Here is a 23725-nt window from a genome sequence, read left to right as displayed (position 1 = left end):
AGCACAAAGTCCCTTCTTTGATTTTTTTGAATAGATTTTAAACTAGCAAAACCAAATAATGCTGTGTTTATTCTAGCCTTGGTGATGGTTGTCAAAAACATCTTTATTTAGTCTGCAGAATCTTTGTTTGCTTCCTTCCGCATTAACTGTGACTTTCCCTGTGCTCCTCCTGCTTCGTCTCTCATGACCTCTCTTCCTGCTCTGTGTAGCCAGAGTAATATTCATATGCGGGCTGCAAAAAAGTAGCTTTACAGTTGTGAGTATGGGAAGTACAGAGTTTATTCTGGTATTATTTATTAATGACTGTATCTTTTTTATATGAACAACTGTAAACCTACTTGTGCCTCACCCTGTATACATATAGATACATATGCATACATAGCCTTATGCCAACATTAATATGCCTGGACCTTCTTTTTCTTTCTCCAAGCTTTAGTGTAAAACCAAATAAAATAATTTTAGTGGAAAAAAACATAGGAAAGGCAGACTCCATCAAATTTATTTTGGTTCTTCTGCCTAATTAGGTCATGCTGATTTTCTAAGGCCCATTTGTAGCTTTATTTTTTATGGCTTTTCCTAGACTGTAAAACACTAGAATAACCTTTGTTGTCCTCTGTTGCAGTGATGTCCTAGGAAGATATTATTCATTAAAAAATATACTGTTGCTTTGGATTTGGTTGGATGGTCACAGGAATTACTGACTGCCTAGACCAGGGGTCCCCAAACTTTTTACACAGGGAGCCAGTTCACTGTCCCTCAGACTGTTGGAGGGCCGGACTATAAAAAAAGCTATGAACAGGCCCTGGCCGGTTGGCTCAGCGGTAGAGCATCGGCCTGGCATGCGGGGGACCCAGGTTCGATTCCCGGCCAGGGCACATAGGAGAAGCTCCCATTTACTTCTCCACCCCCCCCTTCCTCTCTGTCTCTCTCTTCCCCTCCCTCAGCCAAGGCTCCATTGGAGCAAAGATGGCCTGGGGATGGCTCCTTGGCCTCTGCCCCAGGCGCTAGAGTGGCTCTGGTCGCAACAGAGCGACGCCCCAGAGGGGCAGAGCATCGCCCCTGGTGGGCATGCCGGGTGGATCCCGGTCGGGCGCATGCAGGAGTCTGTCTGACTGTCTCTCCCCGTTTCCAGCTTCAGAAAAATACAAAAAAAAAAAGCTATGAACAAATCCCTATGCACACTGCACATATCTTATTTTAAAGTAAAAAAAACAAAATGGGAACAACTACAATATTTAAAATAAAGAACAAGTAAATTTAAATCAACAAACTGACCAGTATTTCAATGGGAACTATGCTCCTCTCACTGACCACCAATAAAAGAGGTGCCCCTTCCGGAAGTGCGGCGGGGGCCGGATAAATGGTCTCAGGGGACCACATGCAGCCGCGGGCCGTAGTTTGGGGACTCTTGGCCTAGACTGTCCAACCGGTGACCATGTCTGTGACACAGTTTGTGCAGTAGGTCTGTCTACTCACCACCAGACAGTGGTTAAATTGATTTTCTAGTCATCAGACTGGTCAAGAAATTAGACATCGTGAAGGCATTCATTTAGCCCCCCAAAATAAAATATAAGATTTTTAATCTTCTCCAACTCAATTTAATCAGGGTAATAATGGTTATGTTCAGACTTGTTTTTGAAACTTAAGTTTGTCTTTTTAGGTGCTTGCCTTTGGAATTGGGATTCAGTAAGCAGAGAGTAGGAATCTGAATAGTCACCACACGTTCCAACAGGTTCTATGCCATTGGACCTGACCCTATACTCAAAGGAGTACTAACTTTGTCTTATATTAAGCCCTGGGATAGTTCAGAGACTGTTTCTGGAAACTGGAATTCTGTATCCATGATGTTGGTTTGGAGTATGTGGCATGTGGTACATTCATAATGTATCCTGGACATGCCTTTAATTTGCATGTTTTTATGTCAGGATGTTTTCAAAGGCGTTCCAGATCTTTGCGTTTATTTGCAACTTCTATTCACTCTTTGAAAAGTATAATAATGGGTGTGAACACAGCTTTCAAGGCAATAGAAACTGAAAAGAATATAACAAAAATAGTATTCAGAGAAAAGAAACCAAAAATAACACACTAGAAGATGCAGCCAAGTGGAGGGAATACCCACAGCTCTGATGGTCCTTTCTCCAGGGAAAACAAGCGTTTCGGCTTTAAGGAACAAAATGATCATCTTCCTTTGCCTCAGGCACGACTAAACATACATCCCAGAGTTTTATGTTAACTTGGTCCAAGAAGGTAAATCCGTACTTTTTTCTTAATTGTCAATAACAAAAGGGAGAGTAGAGGACATTAGGTCTGTAAAACACAATCTCCCCTGTAGGGACTGAACTCGAGGTAGATCGGGAGAGTCACGATGGAAGATGATGCAGGGACTTTGAAGGTGTTCCAATGCACGTAAAGCCAGTGTTTGTTAGATATACCCAATTAATAGCATTTCAAATGAAATGTATGTATCTGATCAATGTTTACAGTCACTTAACAATTATGCTTCATTCTAACTAAAAAACTTCTGGTTTAAAATAAATTGTCTCAGTGTGTCCAAACAACATAGACAAAATCTTTGGGGGGATTTACCTTACATTGTACACCTTTCAACATATTTTTCTATTTTGTGTTATGAGCATGTATTATCTATTTAAAAGTAAAATAATGTATGGCTTCTCTGCCTTGACATTTTCAAAAAATACATTTGTTTTGAAAATATACCCTGTCCATTTTATGCTTCTTGTCCTCACTACCTTCACTGATTCTCTTTCTCATCAGAGAGAGTCCTTTGTTTATTAAACCAGAAACTCTAGTCTCCTTCTGGCATATTTTTGCATGTGAGCTAACTCTCTGTTTCTTTTTACTGAGGTGTGTAAGTATCAATGCAAATAGACTCTTTCTTTTAATTTTTAAACGTTTACTATCTATCTATTATCTATTATCTATCTATCTATCATCTATCTATCTATCTATCATCTATCTATCTTCATCATCATCTCTTCTATCTGCTACTAATCTACCTATCTTACTATCTAGCTACAAATATAAAATGAAGTACATATAAAATTTATATATATATATATTCTGATTCTGATTTTAGTATTTAAAGCCTGGTTGTCATCTCATGTCCCTCTACTCTGACATCTCCCTGGCCAACTCCACGCAGGTCTACCAGCTGCCCGTAGAGCATTACAGGCACACTACTCATCAGGGCTGAAAGAGCCTGGTGTGTTCTGCCATGAGGTGGCCTCTTCTTTTGCCACCTCTAAATCTTTGCTAAAATATCTCTTTTACAGTGAGTTTTTAAACCATCTTATTTAAAATGTTTACCTCTAGTTAGTGACCTAGACCCCCCTGTCTGCTTTATTTCTTTGTTCCCATAGCACTTACCACTTTACAAAACAGTCTATATGTTATTTGTCTTGTTTATTGCCTGTTTCCTCCTTTAATATAAAGTTCCATGAGGTCAGTAAATTGTATCCCTTTTGTTCAGTCAGGTATTTTCAGCAACTAGAACTATTTTTCCACACAGTAGATAATCAATAAATATTTTTTGATTAGCTGAATGAATTAATCCACAACTTTTTATTTGAGCACTAAGATGAAACAATGGTAGATAAATACTGTTTTAAAACGTTGATATATTAATGTAAATATTGTTACTATGCATATATATTTGTAAGTAAATCAAGACTACTGAAATTTTTAGCTTCCTTCATTTGGAATTCACTTACCCATTTTAACTTAATAATAGTTATATTATTTGTCATGTAAGTATTCCATATTTTGCTTAATCTCTCACAACCATTTAAGGTAAACATTATTATCTCAACTTACAAAACTTTTACATGGTAAAAGTGGCTCGACCAAGGTCACAGAACTAATTTGGGGTTGAAATATGAACACAAGCTTTGTGACATCAATCATTATGCTATGGTGTCAAATACTACTAATCTGAATGACTCCTAAAAATCTTAATAATGCTAAGATATCAAGGATGACAGTTTAAGCTAAAAAAAAAAATCTAGTCCTATCGAGGTGCAAATTAAACCTAAATGTTTTATACTGATGTACTACCTTATGTTGTATTTATGCAAGATAGTTCTTGGATATCTTAATACGAGCAAATTAATACCTCTAGGAAAATGGTTTTCATCCTATAAATTTATTTGTGTGGAAAACTAACTACTTTGTCCTAATATGAAAATTCAAGTTATAAATTATTAATAATAATTTTTTATTTTATTTACATATTCAATATAAATTATAAATTATATATCCATTGATAACTTGTGTATTCCTTTTCCTCTTAACCAATAGCTAAGCAATGACTTTTGTACTTACCACTCCAATTCTAAAAAAAGATTTTATTCTATATAAGGAGAACATTATACTCCTTGTTTAATGTACACTTTTTTGTTCTAAGTTAATTTTAATTATATAGAGCATCCTTCAAAACATTATCTTAAGGAGTATAATTCTGATCCAGATTAATGATAGAACACTTAATAATTCATTGTATATAAAATTTTAATAGAACCAAATAGTGTTCAAAGTTATAACTGTGCTTATCATATATTTCATAACTATTCTTCAAATTATGTAGTAGAAGAAATTTATTGACAAAGAAAATGTAGAAACTATTTTTTTCCTTTTTGATTTGAAAAATCTACTGAAAAATTGGTTAGTTGGCATTAAATCAGAGCAAAAATAGACCATCTTCAATTTAGTTCTCTTCAAGAGCATTTAGGTCAGAATTTCATTCTGATGTATCATAGCATGACATCATATCAAAATAATGAAGACTCACAACATGCTGTTCTCCTATCAGAAGGTAAAGGCAAAATCCAGAGACATTTCTTTTCAAGATTCACATATATGTTGCAATTAGAACCATAGATAACAAAGGCGGAAACCCAGAAGTAAAGAAGATAAATTCATTTGGGGTTTCAGAAGGAAAAAGATAAACAAAAGATTGCAAAACTGTCTCCCTGAAAAGTATGATTGATAGGTTTCACTCCTCACTGCCCCCCCCAAGGAAAAGATCAAGAAACATGGCTTCAAAATATTGCAACATTTTAAGCTTATTGCCTTAATTTAAAAGTTAATGGTTTACTAAAAGTCCTAATTAAATATAGTTTATGATAGAAACATAACTTTAACTATTAGTTAACTGTTCCTCATTTAAATCAGATATTATAAAAAATATACCAAAACAAAACAGCAATTAAAAAGCAGTAGCAAGGACAGAATGAATTGAAGCACTTAGTAGAAAACCATACCTGATGAGGGGAGTATAATTTCTTGTCACTAGTCAGTCGGTTTCCATCCGTGGAGAAAAGGAAGCTTCTTCTTTTGACACTGTCTTCAGATTCAGACTTGGGAAACCTGTCTCCCTGTCCTTTGTGGTTTCCTTCAAGGTGCTCCCTCTGTCTTCTTTTCTTTCTTCTGTTCCTCCACTCCTTAGCACTCTTGGAACTTAACTTTGATGCTTCTGAAGAACTTTCCAAGAGCTCTCCTAAGCCACCTATTCCGCTGAAATCTCTTGAAGCTGCTGATGCTGCTGCAACTGCCTGTTTAAAATAAAGCGAGGCACTATTTACAACATAAGACTTTGAAAACAGTTAAATGGTACAAATGTTGCCATTTATGACTATTAACTATATGTAAAATTTAGCCTTCTGGTCATTTCATTGTGTTTTACTACAAGATAGCCTCCTTAATAATGACACAATTTTATATATTATAAAGCCGTATGTGAACCTATCCGTTAAGGCAAGAAAAGTCTACTTTGGCAGATCTCTTGTAAAGCCCTTTAAAAAAATTCTGTTGAGATTAGCTTTATTTCAGGGGACAGTTATTCTTCTAAAAATACATTATACATTTTAAAAGCAAATGTTTCTTAGTGGTTGTTGCTGGTCTGGTTATTATTTCATTTCATTTATAGGCTTGATTTCTCCACATGTAATTGTGAACAACTGAGGTGCATTTTTCTCCTTTTAAATCTAGAGCAAAATACTTTTTCCTTTTTTTTGTGAACACAAAGTATTTAAAGTGTTTATTATTTTACCTGTAGATAGAAGTAATGGGACTGTATTGGTTAGTTTATCATCTTACTACATTTGAATTATATTTATTACTATAGTTCATATCCTTGGGGTCATGTAAGTCACAGAGATTAATATGATTAATTTACTACATAGCACCTTTAGTTTTAAACTTTTTAATGTTTTTATTACTATAAATAATAACAAGTGGTTAACATATCAGTCAATAAGTACTAAAATAATCATTGAAGGGATTGTGAGAAAATTTTCAATATTTTTTTCTATACTTCAGCATTAAGTATACTTAAGCGTTTTGAGTTTCTATACATGCTAAAGAAAAACAGCCAACTCTGAAATAAAGCATGGCAAATGTTTTTATTTATATAAATATTATTTTTAAACTGGAAATGATCTAATCATGACTAGAGAGGATATGAAACAATATAGTGCATACCAAAGCTGAGTTCTTATTAGGTATATTTCTGTTTTTAAACATAGTCACGGAAGAGGAAATGATTAAATTATGAGAATATTGGTTCAACTCTTTACATATGTCCTTGCTAAATACAAACAACTCTAATTTATTGTTATGTTCTGTCATTTCTACTAGACTATAAGTTAGATAAGAAATTTGTTTTATGTTTTTGTCCGCATTTTCTAGGACATCACCTGACATGCAGAAGGGCTCAGTTACTGTTTGGTGAATAAAGATGAAAAAAAGGCAGGCATCACACTGTCAGTTGTCTCAGCCAATGAGGTAGTGTTGGGGGAAGAACAGGACAGACATAGGGTTGGTTTTTCAAGATTTCATAAAAGACTATGTCAGAATGATCTAGATAACAGAAGCGTATTTTAGGAAAGAATAAAGATACAACTAATTTATAACCTTAGACAACATGTTGCACTTCATGTTTCTTCCTTCCTGAGGAGAAACAAACTCTTCTAAATAGCTTCCATTTCTGAATCCTATCTAAACTTAAAGAAAATGAATAAAAAGTGAGCCAAATTCTCTAACATGATCTAAGTGATGGAAACCATAGTACTACATATAGTACTAAATATACTGTGTGTTGAATTAGAAACACATAAATTGTAACAAGTATATTTATATTGAAGACTATATTCATTAGAAATACAGACCTAAAACTCAGTATAAGATAATCTCTAGCATTAAAATGAAAAAAAATTCAGAATTTGGATATTTATAAAATTACATATAGTTGAATAGCCCGACTTCTTTTAAATTCTTGATTATCAGTATAACTTCTAACAACATCAATGATAAAAGATGAGAAATATTAAGAACCCTTTTAAAATATGGATGTTTAATATAAATACATGTAAAATAAAGTTAATAAATGAAGGACTTATCTGTAGTAAGTAAAATGCAATTGACTGTGTTTGACAGATAGGAAATATATAATATATGTCATTGAAAGAATGATGAAAGACAATTTCACTTTGGGTGATGGGTATGCAACATAATTAAATGTCAAAATGACCTGGAGATGTTTTCTCTGAACATATGTATCCTGATTTATTGTCACCCCATTAAAATTAATAAAAAAAAAGAATGAATATACATATATTTCTCTTTATCAAACTAAAGTCCTTAATTCACCTTTCCACTTTGCATAAGCAAAAACCTATAACACACAGTGTTAATCATTTATTGTCTCGCTTGTCATTATAGAAACAAAGGAAGTGATGGTAGTATTATTCCCTTACCATAATCCTGAAACTCATGCTCATTTAAATCACTTCCGGAATTTGTTTTGCATAAGGTGTGATTTCCCTACCTATTCTGGGTAACTGTACAAATAACTCAAAACCAAAACAGATTTCTAAGGCAACAGTGGTAACCTCCTGGCACAACACATTTTCTGTGTCACTCATCAACTCAAATCAGTCACTTGTTCCACTTCCAGTGATTTGATGATCCCTCAAAGGCAGATGTTTCCTGTCACCTCTGTCTGTGTACCTGTTTATACCTAGTTCTGTGACATGGCCAATGTCCAGCTTATTTAGATTAATAGTATTACTTTGACAGATGGCTTGCTGGATTCCTCTTATGACAAATAATAAATAAGTCTTTAATAATTACACAAAGAAAAACATTTTCCTCTTCTTACAATGCTGCTGATTAAAAATAAGCTCTATAAATCACTGTATCTCTCTTTAAAAATAAAACCACATGACTACTTATGATTATACTTCATTTTAAACATAAAACCCAGTTTTAAAATCTCACTCAAAATTATAAGACATTAACTATATCTGTTTCAATTCTACCTTTAATTATTTTAGAGCTTTTAAATACTAACATTTCCAATTTTGTCCTAAAGCTTACTCCTAATTTTTTTCTATCAGACCACTATACATTACTATGGAAAATGCTATGCTGAGCAGTATTAAACATTTAAAGATTACAAATTAAATGGCAAAACAATTTGTATATTGAAGACAAAGCATTATTTCTTTGTTGGCTTTTGTCTTTCTCCATCTTTGAAAGCTGCATTTGATTTGTGAGTCCACTGAGCTGAATATGCCATTTTTTCTATATCTAAACCATGACTAGGATAAGGAGGTCCATCAACAGACACTAAATAAAAATGGAACTGATACTAGACTTCCTGAAGTCATTGATTAATAGTAACTTTTGAAGAGTCACAGGTGGTTAACAAGACTCAAGGTATAGAGGGGCAACAACGATCTCCTGGGGAGATTAACACTCCCTTTCTCTCTCTAAGCCCCTCCTCTTCTCAGCATTGCCTACTTACTGGTCATTGGGACCTGTGTTGTCATTGAGGAACTAAAATTGGTTTGATCCTGTGCCCTCCGAGTGGGTATTAAAACACTGGGATCAGTTACCCTAGGATCAGTTTAAATTTTTGTATATATGAAGGTAATCTGAATCAAATCATGATTAGATCACTGGAATCTAATAAGGGACTTTTATTAAAGAGAACTGACCTTTTTTTTTTTTTGTATTTTTCTGAAGTTGGAAACGGGGAGGCAGTCAGACAGACTCCCGCATGTGCCCGACATGCGCACCAGGGGGCGATGCTCTGCCCATCTGGGGCGTTGCTCTGTTGCAACCACAGCCATTCTAGCTCCTGAGGCAGAGGCCATGGAGCCATCCTCAGCGCCCAGGCCATTGGAGCCTTGGCTGTGGGAGGGAAAGAGAGAGACAGAGAGGAAGGAGAAGGAGAGGGGTGGAGAAGCAGATGGGTGCTTCTCTTGTGTGCCCTGGCTGGAAATCGAACCTGGGACTCCTGCACACTAGGCCGTTGCTCTATCACTGGGCCAACCGGCCAGGGCAAGAACTGACATATTTTAACTGACCTATTCAATAAGTAAATAGTTTCCTTAAACTTCTATTAGATATAGTGCACTTTTATTTCTAAATTTAAAAGCTTATACTCTTTTAATTGTTGCCATATTTTACCTTAAAGAATACATTTCAGAATATTTTTTTTCCTGTATTGTATGTCTGCATAGCATTTTCAAGGACATTGCTCTGTCTGTTTTTATAAATGGTAATGAAATAATACAATGTTTTAAAGTACAATTATATTCAATCTGTGAATATTATTTCTTATGACATTTGTTTAAAACTTTGAAATAAAGAAATCCTTTGCCTTATATATAACTATTTGACTTCATTATGTTACGAATGTATTTTATTTGTAGATATCTGAAATAAACTCTTAAGTACCTAAAACTTTCTGGCAAAAATGAGGTATACTTTATAAAATATTCAAGTATTACCAAGTTTATTTATAGCTTCTTATAACATCAATAAATTTAACCATGTTACTTTTCTATACTCAATGGTAAGGTGAAGACAGCAAAGCCAGAATACTCAGCATATGCTAAGTGTATGGTTTGGCTGAGTAACCAGCTAAGCAATTCATTGTTAAATTCTTGTCTTACCAAAAAAAAAAAAAAAAAGTCTCAAAAAAAGAAAAGCTGATGCTATGTGCTGTGCACCGTCAAAGTAACTCAGCATTATTAAAAAGCTAAATTTTGAAATTAACAATTCCATGGATATACTGTCATTCATATAATGCATCAAATATCTGGAACCATAGATCTTCAAAAAGAATCACTATATATCAAAAGGCACCAAGTACAGCCACAGCAAGCAATGGTATAGTGGATAGAGAATCAACCTGGGACACTGAGGACCCAGGTTTGAAATCCCCAGGTCGGTGACTTGAACGTGGGATCATAGAAACAACTCCATGGTTGCTGGCTTGAGCCCAAAGGTTACTACTGGCTTGAGCCTGAAGTCACTGGCTTGAGCAAGGGCCACTGGCTCAGCTGGAGCCCTCCGGTAAAGGCACTTATGAGAAAGCAATCAATGAACAACTAAGGTGTTGCAACTACTAGTTGATGCTTCTAATCTCTCTCACTTTCTATCTGTTTGTCTGTCTCTCTCACTAAAAAAAAAAAAAAGTCATTATGTACAAAAGTTTTTTTGTATTCCTGTTTCTGGCCAAGAAATAGTAACACGAATCAGTTTTGCTCTCTCTCCTGAAATAACCAATAGAATAGACAGAATACATGTAAGAATGGTTTTAAAGACACTGAATGAATGAAATGTTGGATAAATAAGGATCTTCATTCACCAAATAGTAGGGAATAATTAACCTAAACTTAATGCTGCCCTAGTTCTACCTAATAAATGCCCAAAGGTTTGAAGATGCAAAAGGATCAAACTATGTAAGTAATGTAACTATGTCCCCAAAAAAGGATCAAGGATTTTTATAGGAATACAAAAGTATTCATCACACAAAAGGTAAAATTAACAGTGTCTATAATTCAATTGAAGATTTTCAGAATGTAAAAAAATCAGGAAGAGGACCAATAATAAAGAAAAGATTTAATTAAAACCAATATATATAATACATGCTAGAATTACCAGATGAAGATTTTAAACAGATATTATTAGTGTTCTGTGTGTGCTCAAACACAAAAGAGATTGTAAAAGAGATGTAAATCAAGCCTTTCAAAATGAAAACTGCAATGTCTGAGATGGAGAATACACTGCGTGGCATTAATGGGAGATGTGACACTTCAGGGAAAAGGATGAAGATACAGCAATAGAAATTGTCCAAACTAGAATTATCAAGCTGATTCTAAAGCCCATATTAAACTACAAAGGACCTAGAATAGTCAAACATCTTAGAAAAAAAAAGTTGGAGAACTACCACTCTCTGATTTCAAGACTTATTAAACAGCTACAATAATTAAAAGAGTGAGATTGGTGTAAAAAGAGACAAGTCAATTTAACATGATGGAATCCAGAAATAGACCCACTCACATAAGGAGAACTGAGTTTTGACAAAGTTTCAATGACAATTTAGTAGAGGAAAGATATTTTGTTCAAAAAATAGTGCTGGAATAATTAGATATGTATATACAAAACGATAACACATAAATTATATTTTATACAAAAGTTAACTTAAAATGGGCCACTGACCTTAATACAAAACTATATAACTTTTAGAAGAAAAAATGGGAGAAAATATTTGTGACATTGATTTGGCAAAAATTTTTTTAGATAGAATACCAAAATCATGATCAAACAAACAAAAAAAGTTAAATAAACTGTACTTCATCAAACTTAAAAACTTTTAGATCTTGGCTATTGTAAATAATGCTGCAATGAATACAAGGGTGCATACATTCTTTTTAATTTATGTTTTGGGATTCTTAGGATATAGTCCCAGAAGTAAGATGGCTGGGTTAAAGAGAAGTTTCGCTTTTAATTTTCTGAGATAACTCATACTGCTTTCCACAGTGGCTGCACCAATCTGTATTATGACCAACAGTGCACAAGGGTTCCTTTTTATCCACACCCTCGCCAGACTTGCTGTTTGTTGATTTATTAATGATAGCCATTCTTACAGGTGTGAGGTGATATTTCATTGTGGTTTTTATTTAGTATTTCTCTGATGACTAGTTCTGATGTTCAGCATCTTTTCATGTCTTTTGGCCATCTGTATGTCCTCTTATAGAAGTGTCTAGTAATGTCCTTTGCCCATTTTTAAATTGGATTGTTTGTTTGTTTTGGTATTAAGTTTTATAAGGTCTTTATAAATTTTGAATATTAACCCCTTATCTGATTTATCAGTGGATTGTCTTTTTATTTTGTTGATGGTTTCCTTTGCTGTGCAAAATCTCTTTAGTTTGATGTAGTTTCATTTGTTTATCTTTTTTCTCCTTTCCTTTGCCCAAGGAGATATAGTTGAAAAAATATTGCTACAGCCCAAGTGCACATTAATAGATGAATAGATAAATAAGCTATGGTACATTTACAGAATGGAGTACTATTTGGCCTTAAAAAGAAGGAAATCTTACCTTTTATGACAGCATGGATGGACCTAGAGATCATTATTTTAATGAAATAAGCTAGTCAGAGAAAGACAAGTACCATATGATTCCGCTTATTTTTGGAATCTAATGAACAAAATAAACTTATGAGTAAAATAGAAACAGGTTCATCATAGAGAACAGGCTGACAGCTGTCAGGGTTTGGGGTTGTTGGGCAAGAGAGATAGAGCAAAAAATTGAACAAAAAAAGAAAACTTCATGAACACAGACAACAGTGTGGTGATTGCTGGGGTAGGGGGAAGGGAGAGGAGAGTATGGGGGGGATAAATGGTGATGAGCAAAGAGTTGGCTTGAGGGAGCGGACACATAATACAGTGTACAGATGATGTATTGTAGAATTGGGCACCTGAACCCTGTATAATTATGTTAACCAATGTCACCACAATCAAATTCAATTATTAAAAAAATTTAAAAATTTATTTTAAAATGTACCATTAGGAGAAGGAAAAGGCAAGTAACAGGTTGGGAGGAAATATTTGCAAAGCATACATATCATACATATCACAATGGACTGAAAGATTTATTCCCAGAGTATATAAAGACTACTCAAAACTTAATAATTAGAAAACAAATAGTTCAGCTAATATAATGGCACAAGATCTGATTATCTACTTCTCAATAAAAGCTGTACATATAGAAAATAAGAACATGAAAAGATACTCAACATCATTAGTCATAAAGAAAATGCAAAACAAAACAGCAATAAGATACTTAGTATAATGGTCAATAAACCTTAGCATACCAAATGTTGGCAGATGTTTTTGAAGCATTGTAATTGACATAAATTAGACATCACTATGTCTTTCCATGATATTTACCTTTCAGTTTACAGTTGTCCCTCATCTATTGCGGGAGTTAGGCTCCAGAAATCCCCGTGATAGGCGAAAATTCATGAAGTAGTCACCTTATATTTATTTTATTATTTATATATATTTCAAGGATTTATAAACCCTCCCCACACTGTTATAAACCTTTTCCACACTGTTATTAACCTTTCCCACAATTTTTTTGTGTTTTTTAATTTAATTAATTGTGTTTACATAGATTCTAGGGTCACTTCGAATGCATCCCCCCTCCCCCATATTCCCCTCAACATCTCCTTGCCCCCCTCCCTACTGCACCCTCCCCCTTTCCCTTCAGGTTTATCCCATCCTATCATCCCCTTTCCCTCTGTCCCACGCTCTTATAAACACTTTCAGTGCTCTTAATCACTTTCTACACTCTTAAACCTATGTAGTTTTACCAACATATAAAATTCTATATGGGTACTCACCAGTGAATACTAATATGTTTTAATTAATATTTTTTATATTGTTTTCAATTTTGGGGTTAGAAAATGCTTATTTTACTGCAAAAATAATAAATACATAAATATAGCTACATATTGCAAAATTCCACAACATAGTGAAAAATTGCAATACAATTTTTAAATCTGCAATACAAATCCGATGGACAATATGAACTGAGGAGCAGAATAGAGAGAGAGGCGGGATCAAAGGATCCAGAAGGAAAGCAGACAGAGGGAAAGGGGATGATAGGCTGATAGGATGGGATGAGAGCAGAAAAGCAAATCCTGGAGGGAAGGGGATTGGGTGTTAAGGGGAGGAGGACAGGGAGGATGTACTAGGGAACATGAGGGAGGGGAGGATGTATGTGGGGGGACACTAGAATCTATGTAAACACAATAAATTAATAAAAATAAATAAATAAATGAACAGAAAAATAATAGCAGACCTAAAATCAAACATATCAAAATTACATTAAGTGGAAATAATCCAAAAACACCAATTAAAAAACAAACAAACAAAAAAAATCTGTGATACAGTGAGAACACAAAAGTGTACCGCGATCATGGCAAGGGACAACTGTATATTGTTTTCCTTTTAATCAAAAACTGTTATTCTGTCTCTTCTTCTTAACACATAAATATCCCATTCACTACGCCCATACCCGAAACAGCCTTTAATATTTATGAGAATTTAAAGTTAGAATTTAATAGCAAATGCCTTCCTGATATCATTATAGGGGCTGCAAGAAACATGGTTAGTGCTACAGAAAACCCAAAGGATAATGAAGAGTGGGTATATATAAAGTTTTCTTGTTAACATTTTTTTTTTTTTTTTTTGCATTTTTCTGAAGCTGGAAACAGGGAGAGACAGTCAGACAGACTCCCGCATGCGCCCGACCGGGATCCACCCCGCACGCCCACCATGGGGCGACGCTCTGCCCACCAGGGGGCGATGTTCTGCCCATCCTGGGCATCGCCATGTTGCAACCAGAGCCACTCTAGCGCCTGGGGCAGAGGCCACAGAGCCACCCCCAGCGCCTGGGCCATCTTTGCTCCAATGGAGCCTTGGCTGCGGGAGGGGAAGAGAGAGACAGAGAGAAAGGCGCGGCGGAGGGGTGGAGAAGCAAATGAGCGCTTCTCCTGTGTGCCCTGGCCGGGAATCGAACCCGGGTCTTCTGCACGCTAGTCCGACGCTCTACCGCTGAGCCAACCGGCCAGGGCCTTGTTAACATTTTTGATTAATTAACTTCAGAATACAACCTCAAATGTTATAATAAGACACAATGATTAGAAATATTACTGTTATGTATCTTTTTTACATTAAACTGACAATCGACTTCCCCTCAGGTTTCATGAGATAATTGCATGGTTAGCCTGATCCCAAATGTATTTTCTACCCCCAGCTCATTTTCTTATGTATAATGTCTAAAAAGTTTCTTTCACTCCAACTTCAGAGACAATTTTAGATTTATTTTTTTCTAATGAGAATGCCTGTACACCAAATGAAACTCCAGTTCCAGCTGGACAGAAATAGCCCTATTTAAAACTTTAATAATAATAGTAATAGTTGTAATAGTAATAATAATGATAATAAAGCTTTGCTTATTATCACTCAGTACCTGAGCTTCTTCCTGTTGCTTTTTAAGTTGTTCAAGCATCTGCTGAAATTCAGTTTCTTTCTGTTCTGCCTCTTCCAAGGTAGCCTGGTTCTGTTCCTCATAGGCCATGGCCACCACAGCCAGGATCAAATTCACCAAATAAAAAGAGCCCAAGAAAATCACCAGAACAAAAAATATCATGTATGTTTTTCCAGCAGCACGTAATGTCTAGGGAGAAGACAGGGATCATTTCATGAGTATTTTATGCAATGTCTATAAAGATCTGACTATCATAATTAGTTAGAAGATGAATGCTTTTTAGCATCCAATGTATTTTGACCAAGATTTTATGGTGTTAAAATGCATACACTAAATGCACACATACAAAATGAGGTTTGACTGTAGTGTCATTTGATATGAACATATGCATTTCAAATTAGTACATACAGTATTGGATACATATTTGAGCCTCACTAAAATTCTTAAGAGTTCAAAATGCAGAGCCATATTGCAGGTGAGAACACTGATTTCAATTCCTCTCAATGTAGTTCCACTTCCACAGCAGCCTACTCTTCACACCACCCAGAACTAGCATCTTTCCTCCCTTCTCTTCTTGTCCCAACAAATCACAGGTCTAATTTAAAATATTTTATAATTAATTTTAAAATTCTTTTCACATGCTCTTTTTCTATCTACAACTAGATTATAAACTCAAAGTTGTAAACATTCTTTGCATCCTCCATAAACCCTAGCAGAAGGTCTTTCACATAGAAAGCTCTCAATATATATGTATTGACTGAATAAACAATTGGGATCTTAGACACACTTGCTTTAAACAGGACTCTCCTCTGTATTTTAAAGTTAAAAGCTGGTATCCATATTTGTTACTTCACATAGGTTCATGAAAGTCAATCACAAGCATGATTGCTCTGTCTCCCCAAAATTCATATGTTGAAATCCTAATGCCCAATATGATGGTTTCAGAAGTTGAGGCTTTGAGGAGTTGCTTAGATCATGAAGGTGGAGCCCACATGAATGAGACTAATATCTTATCAAAAGAGCCTCCAGAGAGTTCCCTAGCCCCTTTCGCCAGGTGATGACACTGCAGGAAGGTATCAGTTATGAACCAGAAAGAGGGCTCTGGCCAAAATGTGAACATGTCAGTGTCTTGATTTTGCACTTTCTAGATTATGTAACTGTAAGCAATAAATTTCTGTTACAGTGGTACCTGAACACACAAGCCCTTTAAATCACAAGCAATTTGAGAGATAGGCAGTCACTTGTGGGGTTTTTTGCTTTAAGTCACGAGCGGATATTTGAATCATGTGCTTCCGCCGCCCTCCACTAGATAACCTGCCCAACGTTCTGGAAAGGGAGGAAGAAGTAAACTCCCATGCAAAGTTTTTTGTTGAAACAGCCTCTAGGTGAAAGCGATGAAAGTGTGGCGAAAAAGCCAAAAGTCAGTGAAGAAAATGATGATTGTTGGGCAAATGAGTTTGTAAAATTTGTATTTTCTGAGTTTGCTCACTTTTATTGTTTAAAATGGTGCTGGGCAGCTGTCTGTAAAATTGCTAATTACCTTTCTGCTTGGGAAGGGCCACTGTTATGCTAATATTGCTGGAGAAGGGGTTTTTGCACCAAAAAGTTTTGAAAAAAGCAGAGAAGGAGAAGGAAGCCATACAATGATGATTTAGCAAAGTAAAAAAAATAGTAATTAAGTTTAGCAATAAAGTTACATATCATACGTAGTGTGTAAGTTAAATTTTGCAATTTAATGTAATGTTAAGTGTGTAGAGAGTAAGTTATGTTAAGAGATAGTGCATGAAATGAAACCCTCCTCCGCCAGTCTCCTCCCCCTCCGCCAGCATCTTCGCCTGACCTTGAAGGTAAATACACTTCATAAACCAGTTTATTTCTTTACATTCTCTCTTATTATGTGTGTGTGTGTATATATATATATGTGTGTGTGTGTGTGTGTGTGTGTGTTATTTATAAAGTATATTTGCTTATTTAAACGCATATAAAACAAAAAATTCATGTGGTTTGTGGGGGGCAGAGTGGATTAATTGCATTCCCATTCATTTAAATCGGGAAATTTGATTCGATAAAGAAGATTGAGTCACAAACTTGGCCATGCAACTAATTAAACTTCTTTGTCAAGGTACCCCTGTATTATAAGCTACGTGGGTGTGGTATTTTGTAATGGCAACCCAGATGGACTATATCACTTACCAGCTGGTAAAGGTTTTCCCAGTAGTCTTGAGTCATGAGTCTAAATAAAGACAAGAAAGCCCAGCTAAAGGTGTCAAAGCTGGTGTAGCCGTAATTGGGATTTCGACCAGCCTTCACACAGATGTATCCTTCTGGACACTGGCTGTAAGAGAGAGAAATGGAGTTAAGGTCAGTATAGCAATTATTGTTATTTTAATCAATGTTAATTTATAGGAATTACCAAAACCCAAAGTTGCTGTCTTTGATTAATTTTCTTGCCCTTCATTTCCAAAACACTTCATATAATTGCTCACAGTAAAACTCTTATCAGATGAAATTTATTAAGGAAACCAATAGAAAATTTAGGTAAAAGGAGTTAGATTTATGAACATTTAGAATGGCAGAAAGGCAGCCGCCATATACATTTTTTTCTGATGCCATTAATACTCTGCTCTTTTCAAAGTGGCAGGAATCAACAATTAAAAATGAGAAGCCATAAAAGAGCCAAAGGGTAGGGAAACACGTAATGAGATTCTTCACCAACCACTTTGTAAATTTTTCTAAGTTAAAATTTATGTTTTACAACAATTTGAAAAGAGAGTATGAGACTTTCTATACATCCCATGCCCAGTTTTACATATTAGTAACATCTTTTTAAAAAAATTTATTTATTCATCTTAGAGAGAAGAGAGAGAGTAAGAAAGAGAGAAAGGAGGAGGAGCAGGAAGCATCAACTCCCATATGTGCCTTGACCAGGCAAGTGCAGGGTTTTGAACTGGCGACCTCAGCATTCCAGGTTGACGCTTTATCCACTGCGCCACCACGGGTCAGGCCCATATTATTAACATAATATATTTCCATCAATACTGATACATGATTATTAACCAGTCTCTTTACTTTATTAAGATTTCTTTAGTTTTTTCCCTAACACCTTTTTTATGTTTCCAAGATCCCATCTTGGATACCATATTACATCTAGTAATTATATCTGTTTATACTCTTCTTGGCTGTGACAGTTTCTCAGACTTTCCTAGTGTTTGATGACCTTGACAGTTTTGAAGGTGTTTTGAAGAATGTTCTTTGAGTTTTGTCTGTTGTGTGTGTGTGTGTGTGTGATTAAATTAGGTTATGGGTTTGGGGGAGGAAGACAAGAGAGGTAAAGTATCATTATCACGGCATCACAAGAAGAGTATAAACTATCAATATGACTTATCACTGTTGATGCTAATTTTCATCATGTGACTAGCAGTCACGTGTTCTGTCGGGTTTCTTCATCATAAATTTAATCTTTTCTGTAATCACTCTTTTGAATAAAATCATTAGGTGCAGCTCTCACATACAAAGTAGTGCGTCATGATCAACCTTTTTAAGAGAACAGTACGTAGATAACTTAGTTGAAATTCTTCTACATGAGAGATTTGTTTATTATTGCTTACTTATCTATTAGTGCATTTATTTATGTAAGTATAAACTCATGGATATTCATTTCCTACTTTGTTATAATCCAATTACATTTTATTTTATTAAAATTGTTCCAGTTTTTGGCCATTGGGAACTTTCAGTTGATTCCTGTATCTCTTTGACATAACTCTATGGCTATGTGTGAGTTTTCTTGTTTTTGTTTTTCAGCAGTTTATTACTTTTAACAACTACAAGATGCTCCGTGAACATCTTTTATATTCCCTTCCCCAGTGCTAGAATCAGCCAATTTTTCAAGGAGTCCTCATTCCTTTGTTGGAAGACAGTATTAGAAACCAAGAAATAAGTGTGCATTTGCACGTGTATACACCTACACCTCCTTTCTCTGTCAGTGACCCTAGAAACAGTGACACCATCTTTACAACACACACACTTAGCCCCAGATTTTGGTTTCTAATAGCATCTATATATTTCTACATGTAAGCATCTGTGCTTAATTAGCCTAACTATGAGGTCATGCTCTTCTCCAACTTTGTTTTATTATCACAGGACCATTGTAACTTCTTTTGCTTATCTTTAACTCTAAAAGTAAGAAGCCTGGCTTCTATCATCTACTATCTATATACTTAATCTGTATGCATAATTATTTCAGGATTGTTAATTTATACTATCATGAGAAACAACTTTATCAACTGGAGTATAGTTCTTTTTGCCTTTAGTCTTATAGTATCTACTTATTTCAAGCTTTTAGATTAACACCTAATTCCTCACCTCCTTCAGTGAGGTTATTTTATATGGTTGAAACATATTTAGATAATTTTTCCCCTCCTGTATTTTAACCTAGGGTCCCCCAACTCCACAAATGATATTTTAGAAATTTGCATACACTGTTCATTCTTTGAGCTGTAAAATTCCATGAGTTTTGACAAATGTTTAATGTTCACTATTCTAGAATCATATAGAATAGTCTCTTTTTTCTACTTTTAAAAGATTCCTTGTGCATAACCCAACTGCCTTCCCTGAGCCCCTGAAAAACATTGATGTTTACCATCTTTATTGTTTGTTTTCAGAACGTCATGTAATTGAAATCATATGGAATATTGCCTTTCCAGAATGGCTTACTTTATTATATATTAATATGAATTTGTTTCATCACTGTTGTTTGTAGTTTGATAGCTTATTTCTTTTTATCACTGAATAATATTTCATTGTATGAGTACACAACAGTCTGTTTATCCATTCATGTACTAAAAGACATCTTGATTGCTTCCAATTTCTTGTGATTTTAAATACAGTTACTATAAATATTCACAAGCAGGTTTTTGTGTGGACATAATTTTTCAAATTAATTGGCTAAATATCTAATAGGGGAAAGGCAATTGCTGGATTATATAAGACTGTGTTTATTTTGTAAGAAACTGCCAAATTGTCTTCCAAAATGATTGTACTATTTTGCATTCCCACCAGCAATAAATGAAAATTCCTGTTGTATTGCATTTTCTTCAGGAGTTAATAGGTAGAGTAACTCATTGGTGTTTTAATATTCAATCCTCTAATGACATATGGTTGTGTGCATTTTCTATATTCATATGAGCCATCTGTATATATTCTTTTGTAATGTGTCTGTTCAAATTTTTTGCTTACTTTTAAATTGAGTTATTTGTTTTCATGTTGTTAAGTTTTTAGTGCTTTGTATACTTTGGACACAAGTCTTTTATTAGATCTGTGTTTTGCAACTATTTTCTCCCAGTGAATGTTTTCCTCTTATTTCCTTTACAGTGTCTTTGATGATCAGCAATTTTAAATTTTAAGAAAGTCAAAATTTTTTTTTCATGGATTGCATTACTTTTAAAAACTCAACATCAAATCTAAAGTCATATAAATTTTATTCTGTGTATTTTTGAAGAAGTTTTATAGTTTTGTATTTTACATTTAAGTCTGTGGTTGATTTTGAGTTAATTTTTGTGTAAGGTGTAACAGCTGTATGTAGGTTCATTTCTTTGCATATGCCTCTGCAATTGTTCCAGCATCATTTCTTGAAAAAACTTTGTCTCCATTGAGTAGCATTTTCTTCTTTATCAAATTAGCTGATTACATTTGTATGAGTCTATTTTCTTTTGGTTTTGCTTTTGTTCCATTGATCTATATGTTTATTATTTCTAATTACTCTTGCCTTTTAGGAAGTCTTGAATTTGGGTATATATGTTTAAAATTTTATTTGATTTTTTTTTTTACTGAAAACTAGTTTTATTTTAAAAATTTTATTTGATTTTTAACATCAAAGCAGCTATCAATTTTACCATATAAATTAGCTAACTCTTAGTAGGTACTTCATAAAAACAAGTGATTATTATCATTTAATAGGAATAAAGTATGCATTAATCAACCTTACTCAAAATTTTATTTAGTCTTTTACATTAACTATAACAATAAAAATAACTGGTAACATGCAATAAATGCTTATGATGGACCAGGTGTTAGCCCAAGTGCCTTCTGTGTATAAGTAATTAGTCACCATAACAACCATAAGAGACAGGTGATATTACTCTCCCCATTTTAGAAATAGGTAATCTCAGATACAGAGAGCTTAGGACACTTTTTCAAGATAAAAGAGTGTGTAAATGGCGGAGTTTGGGTTTGAGTCCAGATATTTATGAACTCTAGAAGTTATGTTCTTATTTACTACTCTCTACCAACAAAGGTTGAGGAAAGCATCAGGAAAAAATAATCTTTCCTAAGCTCCAGCTCTAAGACTGTAACATATCTTCAACAACATACAAAGACCTTTATGGCTAAACCAGTTTTTAATTTTTTAGGATGACTCAAAATATGTTCTATAAGTTCTATGATCTAGCACACACTATTCCTCCTCTTTGGCTTCTAAAAAATTCTCCGTCTACCCTGACTTAAAATTAATTTACAATATTCCTGGAAAAATATGTTAAGTATGAGAGACTAACAGAATGACTAAGATATTGCAGCATATGTTATTGTAGAATGTGACCAAAAAGAACTGTTAAGTATGCAGACTCAGTCTTGAACATGCCCTTGACAAACATCTTTGCACACAAGATTTCATGCTATTTCAAGAATATTAAGTCTCTCAAAGTAGTTTCCCAACTGGGCTTGCACCATGAAAACTGGACCTTTTTCAACTACATGAAAACTTATCCCATTAACACATATCCACATCAAGCTGCCTATCTTGTGTTTCCATTTTCTGTATTTCTTAAATTACTCTAAAGCATTTATAGAAAAGATAGACTATGTACTTCTATGCTTCAAGTACATCTTAACCATGAAACTTTGCAGAAAAGGCATTTACCCAAATGGAAGGTTATAATGCCTATGAGTTTAGAACTGACAGCAATCCAGTAAGACAGAGAAGGTACTTCCTAGGTAAGTAGCATCACTCTTTATTATATACATATACATATACATATAATGCTACACTTAAATATTTTTTCTTATCTGCTTTTTTCCAAAGTGTTCAATATCTTAAAAAAAAAAAAGACTTGTTTCTTACCCTGCATCTGAGCCATTTCCACAGAGTAAAGGGTCTTTTTGTCCATCCAAAACATAAAAGTGACCTGTTAGTATAAAGAATATACTTTTATTTCATGTAAATTCTATTGACATTAGGAATAATAGGCATTTGACTGTCTCAGTTATTTCCAAACTGGACACCAATAAAGTGTATTTACAAATATGATTTCACACCCACAGTCTCAACTATTTATAGTTGGAAACTCATTCAGCAACACCTAAGGTTAACAGTGTAGCAATATTTCTTACTGTCATCGTCAATGTAATCCTTCCAGTTAAATGTGCTTATTGTTATATTAACAAATGTCCCGTTTGAACCCATTGTGCCGTTAAAGAAGGAAGTGGTGTTGCTTTCAAAAGCAGAATCGCTTGGGGGCCATTGCAAGCATTTATTCCGCAGGTTGCCCATGAACAGCTGCAGACCAATTAGAGCAAACACACTGAGACAGAACACAGTCAAGATCATGACGTCAGAAAGCTTCTTTACAGACTGGATCAGGGCCCCCACAATAGTCTTTAAACCTGAAGAGAGAGAACAATAGATCAGCTGAGAAAGCATGCCATACCCACAATGTCCTCTTAACAGTCATATACATTCTCTTTCCCCACAAACATTTATTTGGCTGTTTAGACATCAAAGCTTTGTGGACAGCCAGATGGTTTGAGAAATGGATGAAGAGCAGGTTTTATTTATGAATAGTGTTATTTCTGAAGGTTAAAAATGAAAGTGTAAATAGCTAGGCAGGAAGTTTTGTGCCTGTGTGGTTTTACATGCGGCCATGAACATGAAGAGAAAAAGTTACAATTATTTTTTATTCTAGATTTTGTGTTTAAAGAGGCTATGTCCTTCCAACTCTTTCTTTATACTACCTTCCATGTATCAGTGATTTTGAGAAGAAAATAATTTTGAAATGATAAAAACAGCCATGTGCATGCTGTTTAATAATCATTTCTCTTAAAACATTCTATTTCCGAAACAGAACTGCAATGACTGGTACAATACAAATTAGTTAGTAAAGCCAGGGCAGCAAAGTAGTTTTAATGATGTAAAGAAGAAAACTTTACATCATAAATGCAAAAAAAAAAAAAAATAGGAAGAGAGCAAAACTCGTATTTTCTTATAGACTTCTCATGCAATCTCGGTTAAACTCAAAGGCTGACTTGATAAGTATGCAATTCCTAAAATTTTAGGAACTGAACTACATTGAAAAATCATT

The 23725-nt window shown here is 34.5% G+C and overlaps 1 protein-coding gene across 5 annotated transcripts in view; it reads right to left on the bottom strand.

Annotated features, from left to right (window-relative positions):
- The window catches only part of LOC136337573 (sodium channel protein type 3 subunit alpha), a 149728-nt gene that overhangs the window by 78115 nt on the left and 47888 nt on the right, over window positions 1-23725 (bottom strand). For all 5 annotated transcript variants that reach the window (XM_066278941.1, XM_066278943.1, XM_066278940.1 and 2 more), the window contains exons 8-12: window positions 22758-23030; window positions 22489-22552; window positions 17565-17706; window positions 15354-15560; window positions 5280-5570 (exon numbers count right to left, since the gene is read on the bottom strand). In XM_066278941.1, the coding sequence (XP_066135038.1) occupies window positions 5280-5570; window positions 15354-15560; window positions 17565-17706; window positions 22489-22552; window positions 22758-23030 (977 nt within the window). The remainder of the gene's footprint in view (window positions 1-5279; window positions 5571-15353; window positions 15561-17564; window positions 17707-22488; window positions 22553-22757; window positions 23031-23725) is intronic.

Source organism: Saccopteryx bilineata, chromosome 5 (assembly GCF_036850765.1).
Source record: "Saccopteryx bilineata isolate mSacBil1 chromosome 5, mSacBil1_pri_phased_curated, whole genome shotgun sequence".
In the NCBI taxonomy this organism is placed as follows: Eukaryota; Metazoa; Chordata; class Mammalia; order Chiroptera; family Emballonuridae; genus Saccopteryx; species Saccopteryx bilineata.
Note: the sequence above shows the minus strand (reverse complement) of the source record. Positions and strands in the feature narration are given on the sequence as shown.